General features: G+C 40.0%; 1 protein-coding gene across 6 annotated transcripts in view; it reads left to right on the top strand.

Moving 5' to 3' along the window:
- The window catches only part of ASNS (asparagine synthetase (glutamine-hydrolyzing)), a 153,882-nt gene extending 137,128 nt beyond the window's left edge, over window positions 1-16,754 (top strand). For 5 of the 6 annotated variants that reach the window (XM_055307309.1, XM_055307307.1, XM_055307308.1 and 2 more), the window contains 13 exons: window positions 652-1,171; window positions 3,798-3,833; window positions 4,633-4,904; window positions 9,110-9,347; window positions 10,391-10,576; window positions 10,835-10,936; window positions 11,372-11,499; window positions 12,575-12,701; window positions 13,571-13,677; window positions 14,374-14,474; window positions 15,565-15,646; window positions 15,734-15,889; window positions 16,420-16,754. In XM_055307309.1, coding sequence (XP_055163284.1) covers window positions 4,656-4,904; window positions 9,110-9,347; window positions 10,391-10,576; window positions 10,835-10,936; window positions 11,372-11,499; window positions 12,575-12,701; window positions 13,571-13,677; window positions 14,374-14,474; window positions 15,565-15,646; window positions 15,734-15,889; window positions 16,420-16,629 — 1,686 coding nt within the window. In that variant the 5' untranslated portion in view covers window positions 652-1,171; window positions 3,798-3,833; window positions 4,633-4,655 and the 3' untranslated portion in view covers window positions 16,630-16,754. The remainder of the gene's footprint in view (window positions 1-651; window positions 1,172-3,797; window positions 3,834-4,632; window positions 4,905-9,109; window positions 9,348-10,390; window positions 10,577-10,834; window positions 10,937-11,371; window positions 11,500-12,574; window positions 12,702-13,570; window positions 13,678-14,373; window positions 14,475-15,564; window positions 15,647-15,733; window positions 15,890-16,419) is intronic. The other variant, XM_055307306.1, reaches the window with a different exon arrangement.
- The last annotated feature ends 7,799 nt before the right edge of the window (window positions 16,755-24,553 follow it).

Genomic DNA, 24,553 nt, shown 5'->3' with positions numbered 1-24,553 from the left:
GGCGAATATAACGGCATCACAAGTTTGATGATGATCCAACACAAAATAAAAATTCACTGATCTGATATCCAGAGGGGGGAGAAATTTGATTACGTCTGAGGTAGAAGACAGTGAAATCTACCTCATAGTTAATAAAAAGATGATATCCTTCCAGCTCTTCCCATCTGCCCCATTATTTATTAATAGGACAGATCTTTCTGTATGTATACATACACGTCTATGTATCAGATGCTCTCTTAGGAGTCAAGGGGAAACTGAAGTACAGGTTTCCCTGTTATCTCAAAGTAGAGTGTTCCTATGAAAGATTTTGTAGGCCGAAATGACATAAAATGAAGAAGCAGTTACCATTCATTACTTTACATGGAAAATGGGTTTTCTTAGATCCCCAAAATAACCTCTCTTAGGCCTTTCTGACACCTTAGGACACATCCTGCTAACGAATGCACGATATAAATAGAGATAAAGTACAGATGCTCTAAGACATTGTTCAAAGCTAGGGCACCTTGATGCTGAGTGCAGATCTGGGGAGGGAACTTGGCAGTGCCATTCTTGCTGCTCCATCCATGCTGGCTGCCAAATAAATACTGAACACTATATTCATTTTTCGCCTTTCCCCCCTAAAAGCAAAAATCCTCTTCTGATTTCTTTCAGGTAGCAAAAACAGGTACCAATGCGGGCCTTTTTGTTAGAGCAAAGGGGCACAGCGTGAACTTTAGAAAAGCAGTGGATACCTGTACACCTAAAAACTTTGCAATTAAGGATATGAGGGAGATGTGCTGCGAAGGGGACACTGATCAATTTGGCGATGATTTCCCAAAGAACAAGCCAAGGGCAGAAGACCTCCTAATTGCCAGAAGAGCAGGTAAGGTCACCCTAGGTGTCAGTGGGGCACCTGGCTAGCCCTCTGAGGCTCTCCTTCAGCAGGTGCGCTAACACTTTAAGGAGCTGGAACGGAGCAGTCCCTCCTTGCTCCCGCTGCTGCTCCGCCCTGCCAAGGTCTCGCATTGTGGGCCACGCCCCTGCGCGCTGGTTGGCGCTCACAGACATGATGAAACTTCCCGCAAGCATTACAGGAGCGAGGCCGGGATAAAGCCGAGGAGGCCCGCCGCCCCGCCCGCAATCTGCAGCCCCTACCTGGCGCCTCCCCGCCGACCCACCCGCCGGAGCCCAGGTAAGCCAGGCCCGGCCGCCCAGCGCAGCGCCCCCCCGGCGTGGCCCGGGCCGCCCCGGGGAGGGGGCGGGAGGCCGAGGAGGCGGCCGAGGCGCTGCTGCGGGCCTGCGCGCCCCGGGCCGGAGGCGGCCGCCGCCTGCCCGCGCTGCGGCTCCGGCCGCTCGAGGGGGCGGGGCCGATTGTGGCGCACCTGGGAGCCCCGCGGGGCAGCGAAGACCTTGCTGCGGCCCACTCGGGCCCCGGTACATCTTACAGTTTGTAATTATATTGCATCGAAGCCTGTGGAGATGCTCGCAGTCCGGGGAAGCGGCCAGCGGCTGCACGTGGCTGCGGTGCAGTCGGAGTTTCGGGCGGCGCAGCCTTTGGGTCCTGATCCCCGAGCTGTCTGTCAAAGCCTAAGGGTCTGTCCTTGCCCCTCACCTCCGGCTCGCCACACCCGGCTCGCCACACCCGTTTCCTCCCCTCCCTCTCCCCACCCTCCCCACCAGACTGCAGGACTCAACAAGTGACTTGAGCCAACCTCACCCAGAAGAGATCTGTCAGGGCGACAGGCGGAGTGGCATGGAAAAAAAGCAAAAGAACTAACTTGCCTTTCTCAATGGGTATCTATTCTGTAGGGCTAGTTTCAGATTAATGTTACTCTTTTGAATAAAAGGACCGTTTTCTTCTGGGCCCTTGGCCTATATTATTTCTTCATAGGCCATTGCCCTGGGTGCCTTGACTAACCATTTAAGAGCACTCATGACCCTTTTCTCATTGATCAATCAGATTGCTGTAAGATTTTTTTTTTTTAATGACTTAAGTCTTGAGCCTGTCCAGGAGTTGGTTGCTGATATCTTAATGCAAAAATAAAACAATATGGTGAGGTAGTTGGTAAGCAGCGTCGAAATGAAATGCCCCGAAGCAGCACTGTCCAATTCAGCCCACATGTAACTACTGAGAACTTGAAATGCTGACTCGTTCAGATTGAAGTGTGGTGTAAGACACACCAGATGTTGACGATTTAAATAGAGAAAGGCAATGTATCTTGATAATTTTTTATACTGATTACCTATTGAAATACTATTTTTGGTATATTGTGTTAAAACATATTTCAAGTTATCTTCCCTGTTTCTATTTACTTTTTTAATGGGGCTACTAGTGTTTTTAAAATGCCATATGTAGCTCACGTTTCTACTGGACAGCACTGTTCTGGAAGTTTATGAGGAAATACAGAAAATTCCTGGGAACAGGTAATAGCAGAAGGAAAAAGCACGCAAGTAGGACCTTTGCAAGTAAGATTCCAACAAAAATAGGTAATAGTTTTAATTTGCTTTTTCCTGCTGCAGAAGGAAGTGTGCTTCCTAATTAATGTGTGTTCCCCTTCTTGCTCCTCTAATTTAGTGCTTAATGTGTGTTCCTTATAGTAGACTTAATAGTGGAATTCACTAAGCCGCATTAGGAAGACGGGTAAATGATTCAGTAATGACCTCTTGTGATTCTCTTTTCTTTTTTTCTTAGATTTATTTATTTATTTATTCATGAGAGACACAGAGGCAGAGACACAGGCAGAGGAAGAAGCAAGCTCCCTACAAGGAGCCTGATGTGGACTTGATCCCTGATCCCAGGATCACACCCTGAGCTGAAGGCAGACGCTCAACCCCTGAGCCACTCAGGCGTCCCCCTCTTGTGATTTTCAAAGCACTGTCTCAGTCCATTTTTAACTGGTATAGAGTGAAACCTGGCTTATCAGTAGTCCTTTCATTTCAATCTAAGTGAATTTCCCCTAAATCTCAAAAATTCCATTAGAAGCTATTTGGCCAGGGGATCCCTGGGTGGCTCAGCATTTTGGCGCCTGTCTTTGGCCCAGGGCGTGATCTTGAGTCCTACGTCAGGCTCCTGGCATGGAGCCTGCTTCTCCCTCTGCCTGTGTCTCTGCCTCTCTCTCTTTCTCTATGTCTATCATGAATAAATAAATAAATCTTAAAAAAAAAAAAAGCTATTTGGCCAAGTGCATGGAAGGGACTACATAGGACATGTGCCACTTCATGTCCAAGTTGTTTGAGTCACTTTTCATCAGTTTGATATGGTCTTGTTAAAAGGCTAAACAAGCTTTGGTTCACTTAGATATAAACACCCTCAGAAGGTTGTCCAAACTGACTGGTGTAACTTAAATGTATAAATTTTCTTGATAATTTTGTCTCAAATTAGGCATTGGCTGCAATTTTGAATTAAAAATTCCCAAATAGTTTCTTTTTTTTCTTTTTTTTTTTTTTTTCAAATAGTTTCTAAGTTCGAGATATTTTGGTAAAATAACTGGCTGGCAGCATCCAGATAAAACAACCCTTTATTTCACAGTTGAGAATATGAAATTGCAAGGTAACATTTGTAGGAATTGTTTGCTTTTTAGCCTATAGGGATGGCCAAGTTGTTTTTCAGAGATGATGTTGCTGTTTATGTGCCACTTACTTTGCTTTCTTATGAACCAAGGCAACCTTGAGACAAAAATATTCTACAATATTTTTGTCTTTTGGAACATTTTGATGATGAACATTATGCATCTCTATCAACCTAAATTTTTTTTTTGTTTTGTTATACAGCCAGGATATCTGATCCTAGATAACATGCCTTTCTTTTTTCTCTTTAGAATTTCTTTCATCACGTTTGAATAGATCACTTAGAGGTAAGCCAGAAGTTGTGAAATGCTTGTACTAGCTGTATATCTTAATATCACACTTGGGCAAGTATGTATGATCTTTTTTACCCTCCATACAGGTAAAGACAGGACATTTGATTGTCAGAGAGACCTCAGAGGGAACTGTGGTAGTACTTTGAGTCTCTTGGATTTTTGAGGGCCTCTGAGATTGTGGGATGTAGAGAGTGGGATGGGGAATCTTACTAGATTTGAGCCAGCCTGGACATGCATCTTTATCTTAAAAGTAAACCTAGAATGTGGCATGATTCCCTCTGCTCTGCGCTTAGCTGACCAAGTCTCAAGGTGAGAGATATGCAGGCTTTGACAGGGTGCCAGACTGCTACAGCTGGCCAGATGTAAAGGTCATGCATTTTTTCTGAATACTTATATGTAAATTATTATTATTATTATTTAGATATTTAATTTATTTGTTTATTTGAAAGAGAGAGTGTGTATGCATGAGTGGCAGGGAGGGGCAATGTGAGAGGGGAAAGCAAACCTCTCATTGAGCAGGGAGCCCCACTCAAGGCTCCATCCCAGGACCTGGGATCGTGGCCTGAGTTCAAGGCAGATGCTTAACCCACTGATCCACCCAGGTGCCCTGCTTATACATAAATTAAATCATTCTCAACTCCTGTGTGCTTGGCAGCCTAATGGAAAATTGCTGTAGATGAGATAGTTTAAGTTTCAGCCTTTGAAGTGGTGTATGCCAGTTTTTGGAATTAAGATTTAATACAGATTTGGAATGGATATTGAATATTTAGCTGGCCTGTTCTTCTCTTCATAGAAAGCCCGTAGCTCCATTGCACCATGTGTGGGATTTGGGCCCTCTTTGGCAGTGATGACTGCCTTTCTGTGCAGTGCCTGAGTGCTATGAAGATTGCACACAGGGGTCCAGATGCATTTCGTTTTGAGAATGTCAATGGATACACCAACTGCTGCTTTGGATTTCATCGGTTGGCAGTGGTTGACCAGCTGTTTGGAATGCAGCCAATTCGAGTAAAGAAATATCCTTATTTGTGGCTCTGTTACAACGGTGAAATCTACAACCACAAGAAGGTAAATAAAACCAGAAGGTATCTGGATGTGATTAAACCTCAGAGCTAGTTGGTTATAATTTTTAAATATTTTGTATAAAGCTTTCTACTTTTCAGTTTCCATGTTCATTACCTCATTTGCTGCAGTTATAAAGACTATGCACTTATGCACAAAGAGGTCAAATGAGCTGATCACAAAAAAAAAAAAAAGCAAAATTGAGGATTGTAATTCTTTAACTCAGAATTTTTTTTCCTTTTATGAATTTGATTTATTTGATTTAATTAGAGTCTATGTTTGGTGCTAGGGATATTATAGTAAGTATGAGAGGTAGGTCTGATGGAACTTGTTTGTTCCATTTAAAATCAAAGACAAAAAAAAATTCCTTTTACATATGATAAATGTTCTGAAAACATGGATGATGTGGGAGATTCAGTGTCAATAAGCATGATCAGAGAAGGCCTGATCAGAGGAAGGGACACTTTTGAACCAATACCTAATGGACCGTGATCAACTATCAGTGCTGGAAAGAACTTTTCATGCAGAGGGAATAGCATGTGTAGAAGCCTGTGGCAGGAAGCAGCCCTGGGATTATGACAAGGGGAGTAGGTGGGAAGGTGGGGTTGGGAGGATCAGCAGGACTCAATCAAGAAGGACTTGGTAAGGAGTTGGACTATCATTCTAAGAGTAGTAAGATGGGAGAATTTTAGGGTAGGTATAGAGTTTAATAGTTTGGAGGTAATCATACTTGTAGGTTTTATATAATCCTGCCCTTAAGATATTTATTGCTCTGCATACTGCACTTACATAGAGCCACATGCCAGAAGGGTAGCCAGATGCAACAGAGTGCAAGAAGTGATTTTTTAGCAGTATTAAAATTGGAACAGCTTCCTAATCTGGTGAAAGCTTACTCAGGATGAGAGTGGTGAGGGAGTGGAAATTCTGACCTCAGGAAGCCAAATTGGCTAAGAACCTTCCAATCTGGAATTGTTTAGCTAGTGTTTCATAAATCTTTTAATCTAGGGGCAGCCCGGGTGGCTCAGCTGTTTAGCACCTTCAGCCCAGGGCCTGATCCTGGAGACCAGGGATCGAGTCCCATGTCAGGCTCCCTGCATGGAGCCTGCTCCCTCTGCCTGTGTCTCTGCCTCTCTCTCTCTCTCTCTCTCTCTCTCTCTCTGTGTCTCTCATGAATAAATAAATAAAATCTTAAAAAAAAATTTTTTTTAATCTAAAATTTCCAAGTAATCTTTTGTTTGCCACCGTCCTCCCCAGATTTTAATTTTGAAAATTTCAAACATGTAAAAAAGAACAGAACGAGAACCTAGATTGTATAACTGTTAATGTTTTACCATATCTGCTCTGTTTGTCTCTTTCTGTATATATATCTAGGCATTGATATTTTTTTTTTGGCTGAATCATTTTAGAGTATACTATAGATGTGATACTTTATTCCTAAATATATAAGCACTTCCTCTTAAAAATTAGGGCATTCCTCTACCTAACACCAAAACTATTAAACCTAAGAATCAATAGTACCATTTAATATTCAGTTCATATTAAATTTCTGCAAGTGTGCCAAGAATATCTTTTTATTTTTTGGGCGGTAGGAAGATGTGGGCAGGGGCAGAGGCAAAGGGAAAGAAAATCTTTTTTTTTTTTTTTTAAAGATTTTATTTATACATTCCTGAGAGACACACAGGGAGAGGCAGAGACATAGGCAGAGGGAGAAGCAGGCTTACCACAGGGAGCTCGATGCGGGACTCGATCCCAGATCCAGGATCACAGCCTGAGCCAAAGGCAGATGCTCAACCACTGAGCCACCCAGGTGTCCTGGAAAGACAGACTCTTAAGCAGGGTCCATGCCCAGTGCAGAACCCCACATGGGGCTTGATCTCAAGACCCCGAGATCATGACCTGAGCCAAAATCAAGAGTTGGGATGCTTTAACCCACTGAACCACCCAGGCATCCCCACCAAGGATATTTTTATAGCTGTTTTGTTTGAATCCAGATAGCATTCATACTTCATACAGTTAGTTGTTTCTTGATACTTTTTGAGTCTTGATATGTTAGGTCTATCATTCCCAGGTAGGGATTTACATTCTAGTTACCCTTTGGACATTTTTCTCTGGGTGATAGCTTTTGATGTTGTTTGTTATATGCTTATAGGAATACTCCGAATCATAGGCTTCTCATTTGAGAAGTTTTTATAGTTATTCATATTCCTTTCATACATTTATTAAGGGTGTATTATACACAGGCATCCTCTTTCTAGGTGCTTAGAGATAAAATGGTGAACAGGAAAAGTAAGAATGGAGTTTCACACTAGTGAGAATACAGGAAGGAAATAGTTAAGACTACTTTCCTACTTCCTTCCAAGTTAATACCATATACACAAGAATGCTGGATTGCATTATGGCAATTTTAACCTGATTTTCACCTGAAAAGATATAGGAAATACCTTGTTTTACTTGAACAACTTTGCTGCTTTTATGTTTTTTATTGAAAAGTTAGAAAATGATGTTTCAAAAGTGTTTTTATTCTAAATTAGTCAAATATATTAAAAAATATATATATTTTCAAAAGCATAGACATTCCATTGTTTCTACCAATCATCTAAGCTTATGCAGTGTGAGCACCCAGAAATTTGTCTAGGTGGATGGCCATTTTAGGTATATATAAAGTATGCTGCAACATAAACTTCAAAGCCCCCCCCCTTTTTTTTACAGAAAAGAAAATTTATTCCTGCTAATAAAATATAACTGGTGGTATGTTAGACATGGAGGAGAATAAATAAAAGAGAGGAGAAATTTGAGTAGAGTCTGGGGCAGAGAAGAGTCTCTGGGAGCATTAGGGACTTACAACCAGCAGGTCAAATGGCATTTCTGGACAGGGGCAAGAGACAGGGGCTTTTATACCAGTGTAGCTTTTACCCATGTGGTTACAGGAGGGTGAATAGTGGTACATGGGAATCATTAACCAATAAATTACCTGCTAGCTTTAGCTAAAGAGCAGTGCTGACATGGTGGCAATGGAGGAGAGATTGGGGAGGTCGTGGCTTACCAAAATCATTGAATGCTTTGCGGTATATTCATCTTTCCAATGCCTAAGCCCAGAAGGGTCAGCAGAAGACTGCTTCCAAACCCACCTGCTATGACAGGATCTTCCCAGATGGTCTCTCAGAGTAGGGGGAGGTGAACTGGAAGTGGCTTTGTAGTCGCTGGAGGCAGCCAAAACCCATGTTTTGGGTCATTCTGAATGCTCATAGATGGAAGTTTCACAAATTGTAGAGTGAACATGATTGTGAAGCATGATTATAGGTCATATGTATACAAACATAGATTTTCTTTTTGAATTTTAGAAACTTATTTTAATGTTTAAACTTATCCAGGATTTCCACCTCATTTCGTTCATATGAACTTCTCTCCATTGTCAGCTAAAATATGAGTAAGTTCACAGAAAGAGGAACTCTGAGGACTTTTCACCGTCTTTTTGCCAGTGGTGTTGGAGAGCCACAGAGTCCAGGTGTAATGTAATCAAATCCTCTGCACTCAGTGGTCATGACCGTCACTTTGCTGTGCCTTGGGGGGGGGTGTGAGCTACTAAAGCCTCCCTGTCATTTTGTCCCTCAGTGAGAAGTAGTAGTTTTAATGCCACTGCAGTGTACAAAAACTGAATATTAACGGTCATTCCCTGGGGACCAGCAGCTTTGTTAGCACCATGTTTTTATTGTTGTGATGGAATCATCTACTTGTCAGGGACCAGAACCAACTATATTTGTCCTTTTGCTTTCTATTTTTGTAGGCAGGTCTTTGAGACTGAACTGGAAAAACCTTAGCTGATATTATATTCCCAAGCCAAAATACTACAGTTGTGGCAGCACATTTTTAGTGTCATGGCAAGGGGACATCCTATTTGCCTCACATACAGCTGTAAATATATGTGTATTACAGACATAGCACATATGTAATATGCATTTCTATCTGTCCACACAGGATTGTTTTGATACACTGCATTTATGAAAATGCAACAAAAATTTTCATGGACTTAGCTCTATGTTATAAAGAATTTGCAGAATTGTGACCTCAAACAAATTATATCTTGATAATGCTGTAATTCCACTAAAGTGCATGCTTATAGAACACGGAAGTATTGAACCAACTTGGAATGAAAAATTATTAGTGAATGCACACAGATTTTAACATGTTTATTTTATTATTACTTTTATAAGATGCAACACCATTTTGAATTTGAATACCAGACCAAAGTGGATGGTGAGATAATCCTTCATCTATACGACAAAGGAGGAATTGAACAAACAGTTTGTATGTTGGATGGGGTATTTGCATTTATTTTGCTGGATACTGCCAATAAGAAAGTGTTCCTGGGCAGAGATACTTATGGAGTCAGGCCTTTGTTTAAAGCCATGACAGAAGATGGATTTTTGGCTGTGTGTTCAGAAGCTAAAGGTAATGATAGAATTTTTCTGTGGGTTTTCATTATTGCTCTGGTTTTGTGTTTTTCTCTAGATTATATTTCTGAATATCATAATGGGCACTCCAAAAGTTTTCAAATGACTGTTTCTTAGTGCTTTTATTTTTAATTTATTTTTTTAATTTTATTTAATTTTTATTATTTTTTTATTGAAGTTTGGTTTGCCAACATAGTCTCAGTGCTTTTAGAATAATATATCAAAAACTAATCCATTCATGGTATTGCCTAGTTAAAACTTAAATTACTCTTCATCCCCCAAAGAAATTATATGGCTCTGTTGAGGTCTGCCAACTAGTAATGGGATCTGAGTCCAATCTGGTTTTTGAATTCAATAAGACAGATTACTAGGCTGACAAATTCACATTGTAAATCATAATGAGCATTTAGATAGGCTATTCCTATTTATAATATAACATTGATTTTGTATCAAAGATTATGGTGGTGTCAGGTTGGTTACTCCCTGTGAAAACTTATTGAGGAACTTTAGATTATACTGTTAACATTACAGAGTATGTAATAACTAAGAGGTAGATGCCTGACTTCTTAATATCCAACTTTAAAGTAAAGTCGATCTCTTAGTGGATCATTTTGCCTGTCAAAGGTCTAGGAACCATGGCTATTTCGTAAAATACTTCAGTCAAAGAAATGACTCCCGGGATATCATAAAATGAGTAATTTCAAGTCGATCTCTCTGTTTAATGTATCTTTTTATATTTAATTTATTATAGAAAATAGATTCTCTTGATTTGAAATTTCAGCTAGGGAGAAGATATTGAACATTGGAGATTTTCCTATTTGAATTACTAGAAATCAGTGCAGCCTTGCTGTATATCTCTACTACTGTGCCCTCTCTAGTAAGTAGATAGTAGTATTTGGGTTAATTTGTCCATATTTTGCTGATCTAATGGACATATGTTTATATTAAAAAGGGAAAATAAACAGGAATTTAGGGGATAATAAGTAACTGAAAGTTATTGTGCATTGTATCTTGAGTAAAATTATCTTCTTGAATTCGTAGGTCTTGTTAACTTGAAGCACTCTACGACTCCTTTTCTAAAAGTGGAGCCTTTTCTCCCAGGACATTATGAAGTTTTGGATTTAAAGCCAAATGGCAAAGTTGCATCCGTGGAAATGGTCAAATATCATCACTGTAGAGATGAACCTCTGCACGCCCTCTACGACAATGTGGAGAAACTGTTTCCAGGTAGTAGATACTCCCACTCGCCTAGTCCCTATCTGTCTCCCCCAAAGGAAAAAAGAAAATGATACTATCATGTCACTGGAATGGTTCGAGTCTGAAGAGCTATTTCCTATTTAATTTGGAGGTGGTGCATTGGGATTTGGCAAATTCCACGGTTGAGCACATGTCATCATGATAGATACAGATGATTGTGTACCACGTTTCAGTAAATAATCAGACCAAGATTTTCTGGAACTGTTTATTTATTTTATGTGTTTCTAGGTTTTGAGATAGAAACTGTGAAGAACAACCTCCGGATCCTTTTTGACAATGCCATTAAGAAACGCTTGATGACAGACAGAAGGATTGGCTGCCTTTTATCAGGTAAAGGCTGTTAAAAAGCCTAATTATATCTAATGCGTATTTAACTAAATGATTTATAGCTATCCCTGAGGTTTTGACTATAAAATATTTATGATTTAATCTTCCCTCCATTGTAGATTGAAAATGATTTCTGTAAGCTGCATTTAATATTCATAGTTATATAGCAATGTCAGGTTCTGTTATAATCACTGAGATGAGTGAGCTAATATATATTCTTTAGAATTGTGTGTAGTGATTTTTTTAACCAATTCAAATACTATAACCATTCTCTCAGGTAATATATGTTAGAATTTTCTTTTATTAAAGTTAATTTTTAGTTTATAAAACTTGGGGATTTTTAAGTGGTAAAACTCTAAACCTGGAGCCTAACAGGTTTCCACCTGTTCCTCCCTTATGCAAGGTACATAACCCGTGTACTTCTGGTCTTGCTCACAGGGGGCTTAGATTCCAGTCTGGTTGCTGCCACCCTCTTAAAGCAACTAAAAGAGGCCCATGTTCAGTACCCTCTCCAGACATTTGCAATTGGCATGGAAGACAGTACTGATTTACTAGCAGCTAGAAAGGTAAGACACTGTCTCTCCCCATTATTTAGTTAAGACATACCTGTTAGAATAAAAATCAAGCCAATAATTAATAATTCTATGTTTATTTATGCTCCTGTACTGACTCAGGTAATTAGTTTAAATTAAGGGTATTAAAATGGAATGAAATACCTGTTGAGTATCAACTGTGTTGTACACACTCCTTTGGGTACTTCTACCAAGGCTCGTGCAATCCTAAAAATCCCATGATAATAATTCTTTTTGAACATAAAGATGTGGTATAGTGGTTATAACTGCACACTTTGAAGCCTGACTGTTAGTTTCAAATCCTACCTCTGCCATGTAATTCCTCATATATGTAATGGGAATAATAGTATCTACTATGGAATAGTTTTGTGGTAAAAATGATAGAATTCATATAAAGAACATAGAATAGAACATAGCATGTAGTAAGTACTTTGTAAACATTAGCTATTTTTTTTTCTGTTTTTAATAAAATACTGTGTGTTAGGATTATGGGGTGGGGAGGGACCTTATACATATAATATATATTCAGTGTTCAGGAGACCTTATTCCTACTCTAGAAGAACTTATGTAGAATGGATGAGAAAGAGCTAGAGTGCAGTCTCAAAGTAAGTTATCAATGCTGATAGAATTCAAAATAGCCAAAGAAAAAAGGGTGGTGGTGGCGGCATTTCCTTTAGGAATATTATCCTGAATGTAATGTAAAACATTGCTGGAGGGCCAATAGGGGGCCATGGTTAGAGTGGGGTCCCATTGGACTAGAGAGAGAGGAGGTAGGTAACTTAGGTGTGTAGGGGGCACACTATAGATGGTTAGGTTGAAGTCTTGGAGTAGAAGGAGCTGATGGGCTGTCCACCTCTTAGTTGAGTCAGGGCAGAGACTGAGGGAGGCCAGAAAATCTGACCAGGGAGCTGTGTATATGGTGGCCTGGAGAATCATTTCCCCTATTTTGCCTGGTTTATTTTTCACTGCTTTTAACTTATAATGCGCTGTGAACTACTGTCATGTTTCCTTCTCAAGAGCAGTTCTTTTCTTTAAATAACTAGTGTATGGACGTTTCTTAAATAATCAGGTGGCAAATCATATTGGGAGTGAACACCATGAAGTCCTCTTTAATTCTGAGGAAGGCATTCAGGTCCTGGATGAAGTCATATTTTCCTTGGAAACTTATGATATTACAACAGTTCGTGCTTCAGTAGGTAAGGTATTTTCGGATAACAGAAAGATTTTTAATACTGAAAAGATAATAAGGGTTAAAAGATTATTTCAGACAACAGTTTGAAAAACAATACTTGAGAATGAATGCAAATGAAATTCCTAGGACCATTTAAGAATTCCCCCAATTTCTTTTGGACAGGAATAAATACATACACTTCCACACTTACGGTATCACTACAGATGATCCTTCACTTAACCACGGTTCCACTTAAACAATGTTTGACTTTGTGATGGTGTGAAAGCAACACCCTTTCAGTAGAAACCATACTTCAACTTTGAATTTGGATCCTTTCACCAGGCTAGCACCATGTGGAAGCTACTGTCTCCTGATGCTGGGCAGTGGCAGTGAGCCACAGCTTTCAGTCAGCCAAGTGATCACAAGGCTCAACAACAAAACTCTCACAACCACTCTGTTGTGAAATTTGGTGCATGGGGAGTGTTAGGAAAAAAATTGAAACTAAACTATCTAAATTCCCCACTCCTATTATTTTTGTAGAGTGATACTGGTATGAAAGCTATAGATTTTTTTTTTAAGGTATTTGTCATTGTTCAGGTTAACAGAGTTTTAAGATGGACATTCTTGATATAAAAGCATTAAAACCTGTATAGGAAATTCTGGAATGATTTTGGGCTATTTCATTATAACAGTACAACTTCTGGATTAGGTATATTAAAATGGCTTATAGACGAAAGGTCATTATTTTGGAGATTACTTCATTAATACAGAGTTCAATCTAAGTAAAACTTAGTAGTTTCCAAAAGCCAAACAAAAGGCATTTTTGGTAGAGAGTTATGTTGACATTAACAATTTCTTGACAGAAATTGACAGAAATTGTTACCCTCTTCTAAGGTATGTACTTAGTTTCCAAGTACATTCGGAAGAACACAGATAGCGTGGTGATCTTCTCTGGAGAAGGCTCAGATGAACTGACTCAGGGTTACATATATTTTCACAAGGTAAGCATTCTGAAACGGAGAGATATTGGCACTAGTCTAGGAAAAGTGAACAATTTGTTTGGTATTGTCTGTCTTTTCACTATAGCCCTACCACTTGAGTGTCTTGTGATGTAGGTGAGGAAACCAGATAGTGTCTGATTTGTATTTTTTATTTTTAAGATTTTATTTATTTGAAAGAGAGTTAGCATGAGAGAAAGAAAGAGCACGAGCAGTGGGGAGGGGTAGAGGGTGACACAGACTCCCCACTGAGCAGGGAGTCTGATGCAAGGCTTAGTCCCAGGTCCCTGGGATCATGATCTCAGCTGAAGGCATGCAGACACTTAACCAACTGAGCCACCGAGGTACTCTGTTTTATATTTCTTCTGGGGGAGAAAGAAGTCTTGATGGTGTCAGATTATCTGCATTTTTGAGAACTGGGTAAACATGAGAATCATGGTTTTAAATGTCTTGAGATCCTCTGGCAGAGTGGTTATTGCCCACAGTGTCCCATTTTATTGCCTGACACGAACTGATTGGTGTGAAGGGAGGCCTGTTTTACCAAGCAGGGATGCCCTTCCCCAAACCTTGTGTAGCTTTTTTGTCTTACCTGCCGTTACAGTGGGAGTGTGGGAAAGAGTAAGAAATAAAGATTGTTCTGTGTGCACAAAGCAAAGTTATTGGTGTATTTGTAATTTCAGCTGTTTGTTTTTAACACAGGCTCCTTCTCCTGAGAAAGCCGAGGAGGAGAGTGAGAGGCTTCTGAAGGAACTCTACTTGTTCGATGTTCTCCGGGCAGATCGCACTACAGCTGCCCACGGGTGACTCAGTAGTCTGAGAAGCAATTATAAAGATAGCCTCAAAAATCAAAAAGCTCAACAGCTGATTTTTTTGTTTTAATTTGGTTATATGTTGCAAAGTATGATTTTTTTGGTGAAATTGAAGCTCCTCTTATTCCTAGTGCTGTTGTAGCACTGATGGAGAGGGAAGGGATGGTCTTTAGGGTTAGACTACCTACTACTACAGTCCTACTCTGCTGCCATCAGAACAATGGAGAAAGAAGGCAGATTGCAGCTCTTTTTAAGACTTTTTAAGAGAAGTAAAGGTGATACATCCCTATGAAATAAGTGTTGAGTGCCTGCCATGCCCCTTGGATTCTGTGGTGACCCTGTGTGGGTACAGGGCAGTGAGGATCCAAGAGGGTAGATTAGATTATAAAACAGGTTTCTCTGATACCATTTCTGGATGCCTAAAGTTGTCACTTTCTGGCCAGTCATGTTGGAGAATGAGACTCTATTGTACATGATAGACAACCGATTTTCAATGTTTTAGTTGCTTCTACTAAATCACACTTAGATTGGAAAATAATGAACTATGGTGTGGGGAATGAACTGAATCCATGGTTATCATCTCATCCATTCGTTTTAACCAGAGTCACCAGGATTTTGGAAACATGTTGTGGCCTTTGATGAAACACTACTGAATTTTATGTAAATTAGTCATTTAGTAGTAAACAGTTTTGAATTATTACAGTTTCTAATAGGATGAGAAATGATGTCACCGAGAAAAGATTTTGATTTTGATTTTCATAGGAAAAGTACATTCTCAATGATCAGGTCTCTCATGATTCTTATCTTTCTGCTTTTTGAGATGTGCATTTAATTTTTTATACAGGGGAAAGTAAATTATTGTCAAACAGTGGGTCTCACTCTGATAAGGTAATATTGTTTTAAATGAAGATTTTTTTGTATTCTTGCAGTAGTGTAGCACATTCAGGAGGACTGCAAAAAATGACTTCATTGTCTTAACATTATTTAGAGACTGGTTGAATGCTAAGAAACTTTCAAGGAAAATCTAAATGGACAGACACGAAATACTCATTTTGATTTAGATTTTCTTTTCCCCTTTAAGCCTTGAATTGAGAGTCCCCTTCCTGGATCATCGATTTTCTTCCTATTACTTGTCCCTGCCACCAGATATGAGAATTCCCAAGGTAGGTGAATCAATTCAGGATAAAAACTGTCCATTGACACTGAATATATTTGGAACTTTTACTGACGTTCCTTTGTTTTCATGTCAGAATGGAATAGAAAAACATCTCCTGAGAGAGACATTTGAGGACTCCAATCTGATACCTAAAGACATTCTCTGGCGGCCAAAAGAAGCTTTCAGTGATGGAATAACCTCAGTTAAGAATTCCTGGTTTAGGATCTTGCAGGAATATATTGAACATCAGGTATAATGTCTTTAGAAATATTTTTGGGAATAGGGCATGGTGGACACAGAGTTGTAGTTGCTGTCCATTTTGTTTAAATGTTTTGTGTCTGTTGGAGAAATTCTCTGTAAACAATATTTTTATAAGAATTTCATAAGATTTCAATAGCATGAAGGATTATATAATAGCATCTAGAATTGAAAGAGCAAAAGAGGCGACTTACCAACCATCACTGATCTCCATTTAACACATTATTGGGGACCTGCTGGGTGCCTGCTGGCAGGCAGGAATGTTTTATTCCTGAATAAAGGAATTATTCCTTTAATTCAGAGCCACCATGTATTACAGATAGTCACAAAAATGTTCCTTAAAAGTCACTGCAGCTGTGTATATTAGGATATTTTAGCATTTTCTAAGTGAAAGGTGAATCAAAGGGTCTCTTGTGCAATTTACATCATGCCTTTTAGTTACCTTTTGTTGTTGTGAAGCCACATTAAATACAAGTGTTTCTATGCCCTTTAAAAAACCATTTTGCTTTTATGCTCTTCCAGGTTGACGATGCAATGATGGCCGCTGCAGCCCAGAAATTTCCCTTCAATACTCCTAAAACTAAAGAGGGCTATTACTACCGTCAAATCTTTGAACGCCACTACCCAGGCCGGGCTGACTGGCTGACCCATTACTGGATGCCGAGGTGGATCAATGCCACTGACCCTTCTGCCCGCACTCTGGCCCATTACAAGGCAGCTGCCAAAGCCTAGGTGCCCTCTGCACTAGCGAGTACAAGGCAATAAAGAGTAGGGAGCTTGGGAGTAAGAGGGGAGCCGTGAATGCCAACCACGTAGGCTTATTGGGCATGAAAAAAATAAAAGTCCCAAATCAGAAACATTGCTGTAATTGTTTATATTCATATAGCCCCTTTATTAGGGGTAACTAGAAACTGAGCAGCTTTTATTATTTTCCAATAAGAGAGAGTGAGCTTAGGACTGGGGGAAGCCATCAGACATTTGCAGGCACTCACAGGCATTCTGGCTGTTGCAGAAGACTTGGGTCTTGTGCCACCGTGGCCCTCTTCCAGTCCTCGCCTCCTCTTAGTGGCCTTCTCCCAGCTTGCCCCTCTTCCTTTCTCTATCCCCAGCAGCTGGCCAGGCAGCTGGGTCCATTGTAGATGTCCATGACAGCTCTATTTTGTGAAATAGCCATTTCTATCTCCTTTTTCTGTTGAGCCAACAGCTTTTTTAGAACTGCTATGCTAGATCAGAGGTCAGCAGACTCTTAAGAGACAATCAGTCTTGTAGGCTTTGCAGCCCTCCATCAGAACTGTTCAACTCTATGACTGGACTGTAAAAGCAGACATAGACAATATGCATATGAGTGGAGATGGCTGTGTTCTCATCAAAGTTTATAAAAACAGGCAGTGGGCTGGATTTAGCCTGTGGGCCCTAACTTATAGAGCCCTGCTGTAGAGAAACAAACCAAGCATTTCTAATAAAAGGAAAAAGCATGCTAAACCTAAGTGGGAAAAGTAAAAGAATTAGATTCGTATTTATTTGCTCATTGGTTGTTGAGGGACAACGTTTTGAAATATGTTATAAAGATGAATTCAGTTAGTAGGCACTTTTGAAGAGCAAAGTGGTAGTGCACAGGTCAACATAAGAATGCTTGATGGGGGGGTATGCCTGGGTGGCTCAGTGGTTGACATCTGCCTTTGGCTCAGGTCTTGATTGAGTCCTACATCAGCTCCCCACAGGGAACCTGCTTCTCCCTCTGCCTATGTCTTTACCTCTCTCTCTGTCTCTCATGAATAAATAAATAAAATCCTAAAAAAAAAAAAAAAAAAAAAAGAATACTTGATGGGAATAGCGAATAGGACTGGAGTTTATTTCCCTTCTTGAGTTTGGGCAGGATTTCAAGATTGCCTTGACTAGCTGAATCCAGTAGAAGTGAGGCTGTGCCTTCCAATGCTAGGTCACAAAAGGTGATTTGGCTTACGCTTTCTCTCGATGCATGTTGTAAGGAAGCCCAGGCACAGGGGGAGGCCACATGTAAGAGTTAGGGCTGACCTCACCACCACCACCCCTACCCCCACTGAGGTTTCAGTCAACAGACAACATCAATCACCAAGTATGTCAGTAAACTTCCAAATGGTTCCTACTCCTGCTCTGAGTCTTCAGCTGAGGCCCCAGTCATGGGATAAACCATCCCTGCATGCTGTGTCCAATTCCTGATTCAAAATTCCTTGAGTGTAATAAATGGATATTTGACACCATTACCTTTTATGTGGTTTCTTACACAGGGACAGTAATTGGAACAGGAAGTCCTAGGACCCCTATTTTATACAGGTTAAATCAATTGCTCAAAGTCAATCAGCTAATTGCTAGGTACTGGAGCTCCAAGTTACTTGACAGATTGGCTCCAGAGCCTTTGTGGTGTTCTTTCCTAACTATCCCCTCCCATGACAGTATGCAATTACAGCCCAGGTCTCTGCTGTGAATTTGGAAAGGACCCCCTCTCAGCTGGAGTTGCGAGTAGGGTTACGTGCCAGGAGATCACAGTGACACTAAGCATTTTCTAAAATGGGATAGATTGATTAGATGATGAGAAGATTGCAAATAGTCAGTGCATTACCACAACTGAAGTTACTTCTTGCTCAAACTGTATGTCCATCTGGGCCTATGAAGCTCTGCTCATCATTGAAGGGGCTATAATCATTCTGAGACCCAGGCTGAAGGAAACATAAACCTGACACAAGCTTCCATGACCAGCAAGGCAGAGGACCAAGAAAATGAATCATGTACCGAAACTCAAGAGCTTCCACCCTGAAGTGACACATTACTTTTTCTTACATTTTTGGGGCCCAAGCAACTCATGTGGCCATCCCTAATTTTGAAGACACACTACCAGAGAGTGGTACTAATGATTCAGAACCACCCTTCAGTCATCAACTATTCAGCTCACTTTCTTTCCTACATCCAAATACACACATCCCCTTTTCAAGAGTGACAACCCCCACATGCCACTTTGTCACGGCAATAAGCCCAGAGTTTAAGATTCTAGGTGTTGTACCAATATGGGAGTCTGCTTCAGGTGGCATCTTTTTGTGAACTAAGAATAAAAGTTATCTTCTATAACTAAACTTCTATATATCTTTGTTCAATATATAATAGGGCAGAAGTAGAATAACAACAAAATGTACTACTTTTCAAAAAAGGATAGAATGGGAGACATACAGCAAACTAAGTGGTAGTAATTCTGCTACCTGCTTGGCAGATGTTTTCAGAGCCCTCACCCTGGGTCTCCAGCAAAACATGGGCCCTCACAGAGGGGGACACTTGACGGGATGAGCACTGGGTGTTATTCTGTATGTTGGTAAATTGAACACCAATAAAAATTAATTTATTAAAAAAAAAAAAAAAAAAGAACATGGGCCCTCAAAGTTCAGGCAGGAGTGAAAGAGCTGGGAAAATCCGGGCTTGTGCATAAGGTGAGAAACAGGGAGCCCTTTGGAGGGGGAAAGCTAATGAGTATAAAACTATTTGACTCATGGCATTGTAGTTATGGTTACCCAGATATTGATCACCCTTCGTGATCTGACCACTACTGCACTAAAAGCTACAATCAATCTTCACAACCGTGAGGTATGTACTATTGAGCTTATCCACATTTTATGGAGGAGTAAAGTGATACACAGGCATTCTATCATATGCCTAAGTTCATGTAACTAATAAGTAATCAAAGTGGGATATTTGATCCAGGTCCCAGGGTTGTACTTAACCCCTACTCTGTTACCTTTCAAAAGGTTATAGAATTATTTGCATGGAAAAATATAATTTCAAATTTTTTCTCAAGTTGTATTTTAATGGTATTATATATTCCATTTTATGAGTAGTTTTTAAGTTATTTAGCACATCTAATTTTTTTAAAAAATTATTTTTAAGATTTTATTTATTTATTCATGAGAGACAGAGAGAGAGGCAGAGACACAGGCAGAGGGAGAAGCAGGCTCCATGCCAGGAGCCGGATGTGGGACTTGATCCCTGGACTCCGGAATCACGACCCGAGCTGAAGACAGACGCCGAACTGCTGAGCCACCCAGGCATCCCTAGCACATCTAATTTAAGAAGAAGGATTTTTTAAAATTTTAAAAATGTTTAATGTACACACCTAAGCACATATCATTTGTGTAACTGAGATCTTCTGTGATCAAGAGCTAATATGACCGAGATATGTGAATTCTTACTTGATTTCCACTCTACCTAGCCAATAAAAGGATGCCAAGAAATCAGTTCATAGTTCTTTGTGCAACTTGGAGAATTTTTAATAATGTTAGGAAAAATTATACTTAAATTGTTGGTATATATTAGAAACTGGTTGTTTCGTTGTAAAATATGTGTTTGATTTCTGAGGATTAATGTAATACATAAAACCACAAGGTGGCAGCCACTACACACTGATTTTTCTCTCTGGGCAACTTAATGCATTTCTCCAACATAGTGGTGGGGACAAATTATTTTATGCCAAATTGGAGAGAGAACATGTTGATTTCATAGAATAAATCCCAGCACAGAAGCTCCACATTTTGTTAATTAGTGAGCAGTTTTAACTTGCTAACGGCATATGACTGTTGTACAGGCCAGTAGGAACTTATATGTATATTTTTTTCTGAACTTTTAAAAAAAGATTTTATTTATTTGAGAGAGAGAACAAGAAAGGGAGAAGCAGAAGGAGAGGGAGGAGGAGCAACCCCCCACCTGCACTGCCACTGAGCAGGGAACCTGACACAAGGCTTGAACCCAGGATTGCAGGATAGTGACCTGAGCTGAAAGCAGAAGTTTAACCAACTGAGCCACCCAGGACTGTTTTCTGAGCCTTTCCTGTTCTTCCTTTGATCCACCATCCTAAACACACTTGTAAAAAGTATGTCCTGACAAGAAAAGATCTTTTATGTTCTGAAAGGTAAGAAGGAATGTGGACAACCTCAAATCTGTTTTTATTTGCCTTTTGAATATAATCAATCTACACATGAACTATCATTTTCAAGACTACCTGCTGCAGCTAGCCCTGTTTATTCTAGCTAGACAAAAGACAAAACCTTGTACTGAACACTTTACGCACTGATGACTGTCAACCTAATGTTAATCTAAGATCATACCAGGTCTCTAAAATAATCCTGAGAGGTACCCATTGTGTTGTCATCCCCATTTAATGCACCAAAAAAAATGGACTGTGCAGGCAGCCTAGATCTTGAGAGGTCAACTCATGGTCAATGGAATTATCTATTGATTATAATGAATACCACAGAAAAGTGTTCTAGATTAGCAAAGTGATTTGTATTTGTGGACAGATGACTTGTAGAAAATTGGTGAGCCCTCATACAATGATCACTATACTATGCAAGAAGTGCCTTCTTTAGTTCTTACTAACATAGTAGTAACTTCTTACTTAACTTTATCCTTTGAGGTTGAGCTCACCAATAGAGGTTTTCGTGATATTGGAAATTCTGGAGCAGGGGTTTTAAAAGCGGAAAGTGAGGAAAGAACCTTGGGTTTGTGTTTGTCTATTTCAGGGAGTGAGAAGAAAACAGTTAAAAAGAATGATTCAGTGCTGCTTGGGTGGCTCAATTGGTTGAGCGACTCTTAATTTTGGCTCAGGTCATGATCTCAGGGTTGTGAGATCGAGCCCCTTTTCAGGTTCCTTGCTCAGCATGGAGTCTGTTTGAGATTCTCTTCTCCCTTTCCCTTTGTCCCTCACCCTGCTCATATGTTCTCATGTGCTCTCTTGCTCTTAAAAAAAAGAAAAAAGAAGAAAAGAAAAAAGAAAAGAATGATTCATGACTGGGTAAAGTGGCAAGGTTTCTGAGGCTATGCATCAACTGATCAGATCATATTTATGAACCACTGGTTTGGAATTTCTGCTAAAACATGCCAAACACAGCATTATCTCAGTCCTATTACTTTATCCCTAGATGAAGCCACATTCTGCTTTATTTGGCAGACCGGGTGGTCTAGGGTGTGTCTCTCCAAAGACCACAAGGTGGGGGATCCCTGGGTGGCTCGGTGGTTTAGCGCGTCTACCTTCAGCCCAGGGCGTGATTCTGGAGTCCCAGGATTGAGTCCCACATTGGGCTCCCTGCAAGGAGTCTGCTTCTCCCTCTGCCTGTGTCTCTGCTTCTCTCTCTTTCTGTGTCTCTCAGGAATAAATAAAATCTTAAAAAAAAAAAAAAAAAAAAGACCACAGGGTGGAGCAAGAGAATATCCAGCCAAATAATGTTCCACAATATTTTGGGGGGAATATTTGGTCCATTTTAACTCTGAGTTCTAAGTTCATGTGTGCACAAATTTGTGGTATAGCATTTTTTTTTTTTGGTGGTAAAAGATCAAAATCCCCAGGTAATAACATTGTAAATATCTTTGTCATAGTGTACCTTGTGATAGGTCATACACCATCACCAAAATTACACACTCAGTAGCTGAGAGGGAAAGTTGCTAAGAAAATGGAACCTCAAAGCTTTCATCACAAATAATTTTTTTCTTTGTAACCATATAAGGTGATGGATGTTAACTAACCTTATTGTGGTAGTGATTTTCAATACATGTATGTCAAGTTATTATGCTATACATAGCTAAAGTTATACAATGTCGGATGCCAATTATATTTCAATACAAGTGAAAAAAATAGCTAAGAGGAGCCAGGCAGTATTAATGGTGAAACTAGCCTGGGCCGGGACTGGATTGCTGTATCAATGGCAAAGAAAGACCAGGACTGTGTATAGGGCAGAGCTGCTCATTGGGCAATATTGCTGTTTTTATCTGTAGGAGAATCCAGAAATCTAGATTTTTAGATATTAGTTTTTAAATCTCTTGATTTTGGCAGTTTCAATCTTAGATGGTGACATAGGAGGCCCTGAACTCACCTCCCACAGAGTCTACAGCTACACAAGGAACAATTCCCTCTGAAAGAAATCCAGAAACTAGCTGCGTGACTCCTACCTGTCAGTCAAACAAAGAAAAAAAAAAAAACCCACATCAAAATGATTAGGAAAGGCTGACAGGCATGATCATTATAAGCCCCCTCCCCCCAGCACAGTGACATGCAATTGGGAGGGAACTCACAACTCAGTTTATTCCTGAGAAGTACAGGTTTTGAGACCAACACCAAAAGTTGAGGGGTTCCTCAACTTCTAAGACTTCCACCTCAGGGATGGGCCCCCAAAACACCAAGCTCTGAAAGTCGATGAGGTTTTTGTCTATGAGACCCACAAGATTATAGCAAATGAAGAAGCAGTTTTTAAATGGCTCATTAAGACTCATCAAGGCTATCCACACGGGGTCGAGCACAGAAATAGCATACAAAACACTCATCTCAGTCTTTTCCTAAAAGAGATACATTTGCATATCTTTAAAAAAAGCTGCAGCCTGAGGGTCAGGCTTCTAATTTAACACAGATCTAGTGGGGAAGGCCATCTCCACATTCTCCCTCTACTCTGCTCAGGATGGCCAGTGCTCCTTGGAAAGAGCTTGTGCACATGTATGGTGCCCAGGCTTTTACCTGTTACCCAGATGATGCATCCTTCGATTGCCTGTTTCTGGTGGCCAGTGTGGCTTATATGCACAGATTCAGTGGAACTGTAACAAAGAAATGTCTTAACCCAGCTATCTACCTGCCCTCAACATAGAGGTTGTAGATAGAAACTCATTTCCCCATCTTCCCCTGAAAGAGGTATATATGTATTTTTTAAACTGCTGCCTGAGGACCTAACTTCTAATTAGCCTACATCTAAGCACTGACCAAGATCCTCCACTTTTTAGCACTCCCTCAGCTGTGCACCACTAAGGACAAAGGTGGTTGCTTGGACAATCACAAAGGTTTGAGAGACATCCAAGAGCTCAATGTGGGCTGGTGGATAAGATTCATCTCCTACATAAGAATGCTCGTCAAGACCGGGAGAAGCGGATGTTCTATCTAATGCATAGAAATCAACACAGAGAGCCAAGAAAAATGAAGAAACAGAGAAATATCTCAACAAAAGAACAAGATAAAACTCCAGAAACAGACCTTAACTAATGAACAGTTCAAAATAATTGTCATAAAGATAGTCACTGAGGTGAGAACAATACATTAAGAATTTTATATCTCAACAAAGAGAGAAAAATATAAATACCAAACAGAAATTACAGAGCTGAAGAGTACAATAAGTGAAGTGAAACATTTAATAGAGGGGTTCAATAACAGACTAGATGAAGTGGAGGAAAGAATTAGCAAACTGGAAGACAGGGTTGTAGAGTTTATACAGAGGAGGAAAAAGGAAATAAAGTTGAAAAAGAGTGGAAATAGCTTGAGACACCATAAAGTGGACCAATATTTGCATTATAGGGATCCCAAAAGGAGAAGAGTTAGAAAGGGGCCAAAAGATTATTTGAAGAAATAATGTCTGAAAATTCTTCCAATCTGGGGAAAGAAACAGACATCCAGATCCAGGAAGCCCTGAGAGTTTCAAATAAGATGAACTGAAAAAGACCCACATCAAGCATATTGTAATTAAACTGTCAGTGGTTAAAGACAAGGAGATGACATCAGGAAGATGGAAGGCTAAGAGGTTCCAGTGATTGCCTTCCCTCACACACACGTGTGTGTGCATGTACCCATCACACACACACACACACACACACATACACATACACAGAA

This window comes from Nyctereutes procyonoides, unplaced genomic scaffold (genome assembly GCF_905146905.1).
Source record: "Nyctereutes procyonoides isolate TBG_1078 unplaced genomic scaffold, NYPRO_anot_genome, whole genome shotgun sequence".
NCBI lineage: Eukaryota > Metazoa > Chordata > Mammalia > Carnivora > Canidae > Nyctereutes > Nyctereutes procyonoides.
The sequence above is the reverse complement of the archived record's forward strand: the minus strand, read 5'-3'. Positions and strand labels throughout refer to the sequence as shown.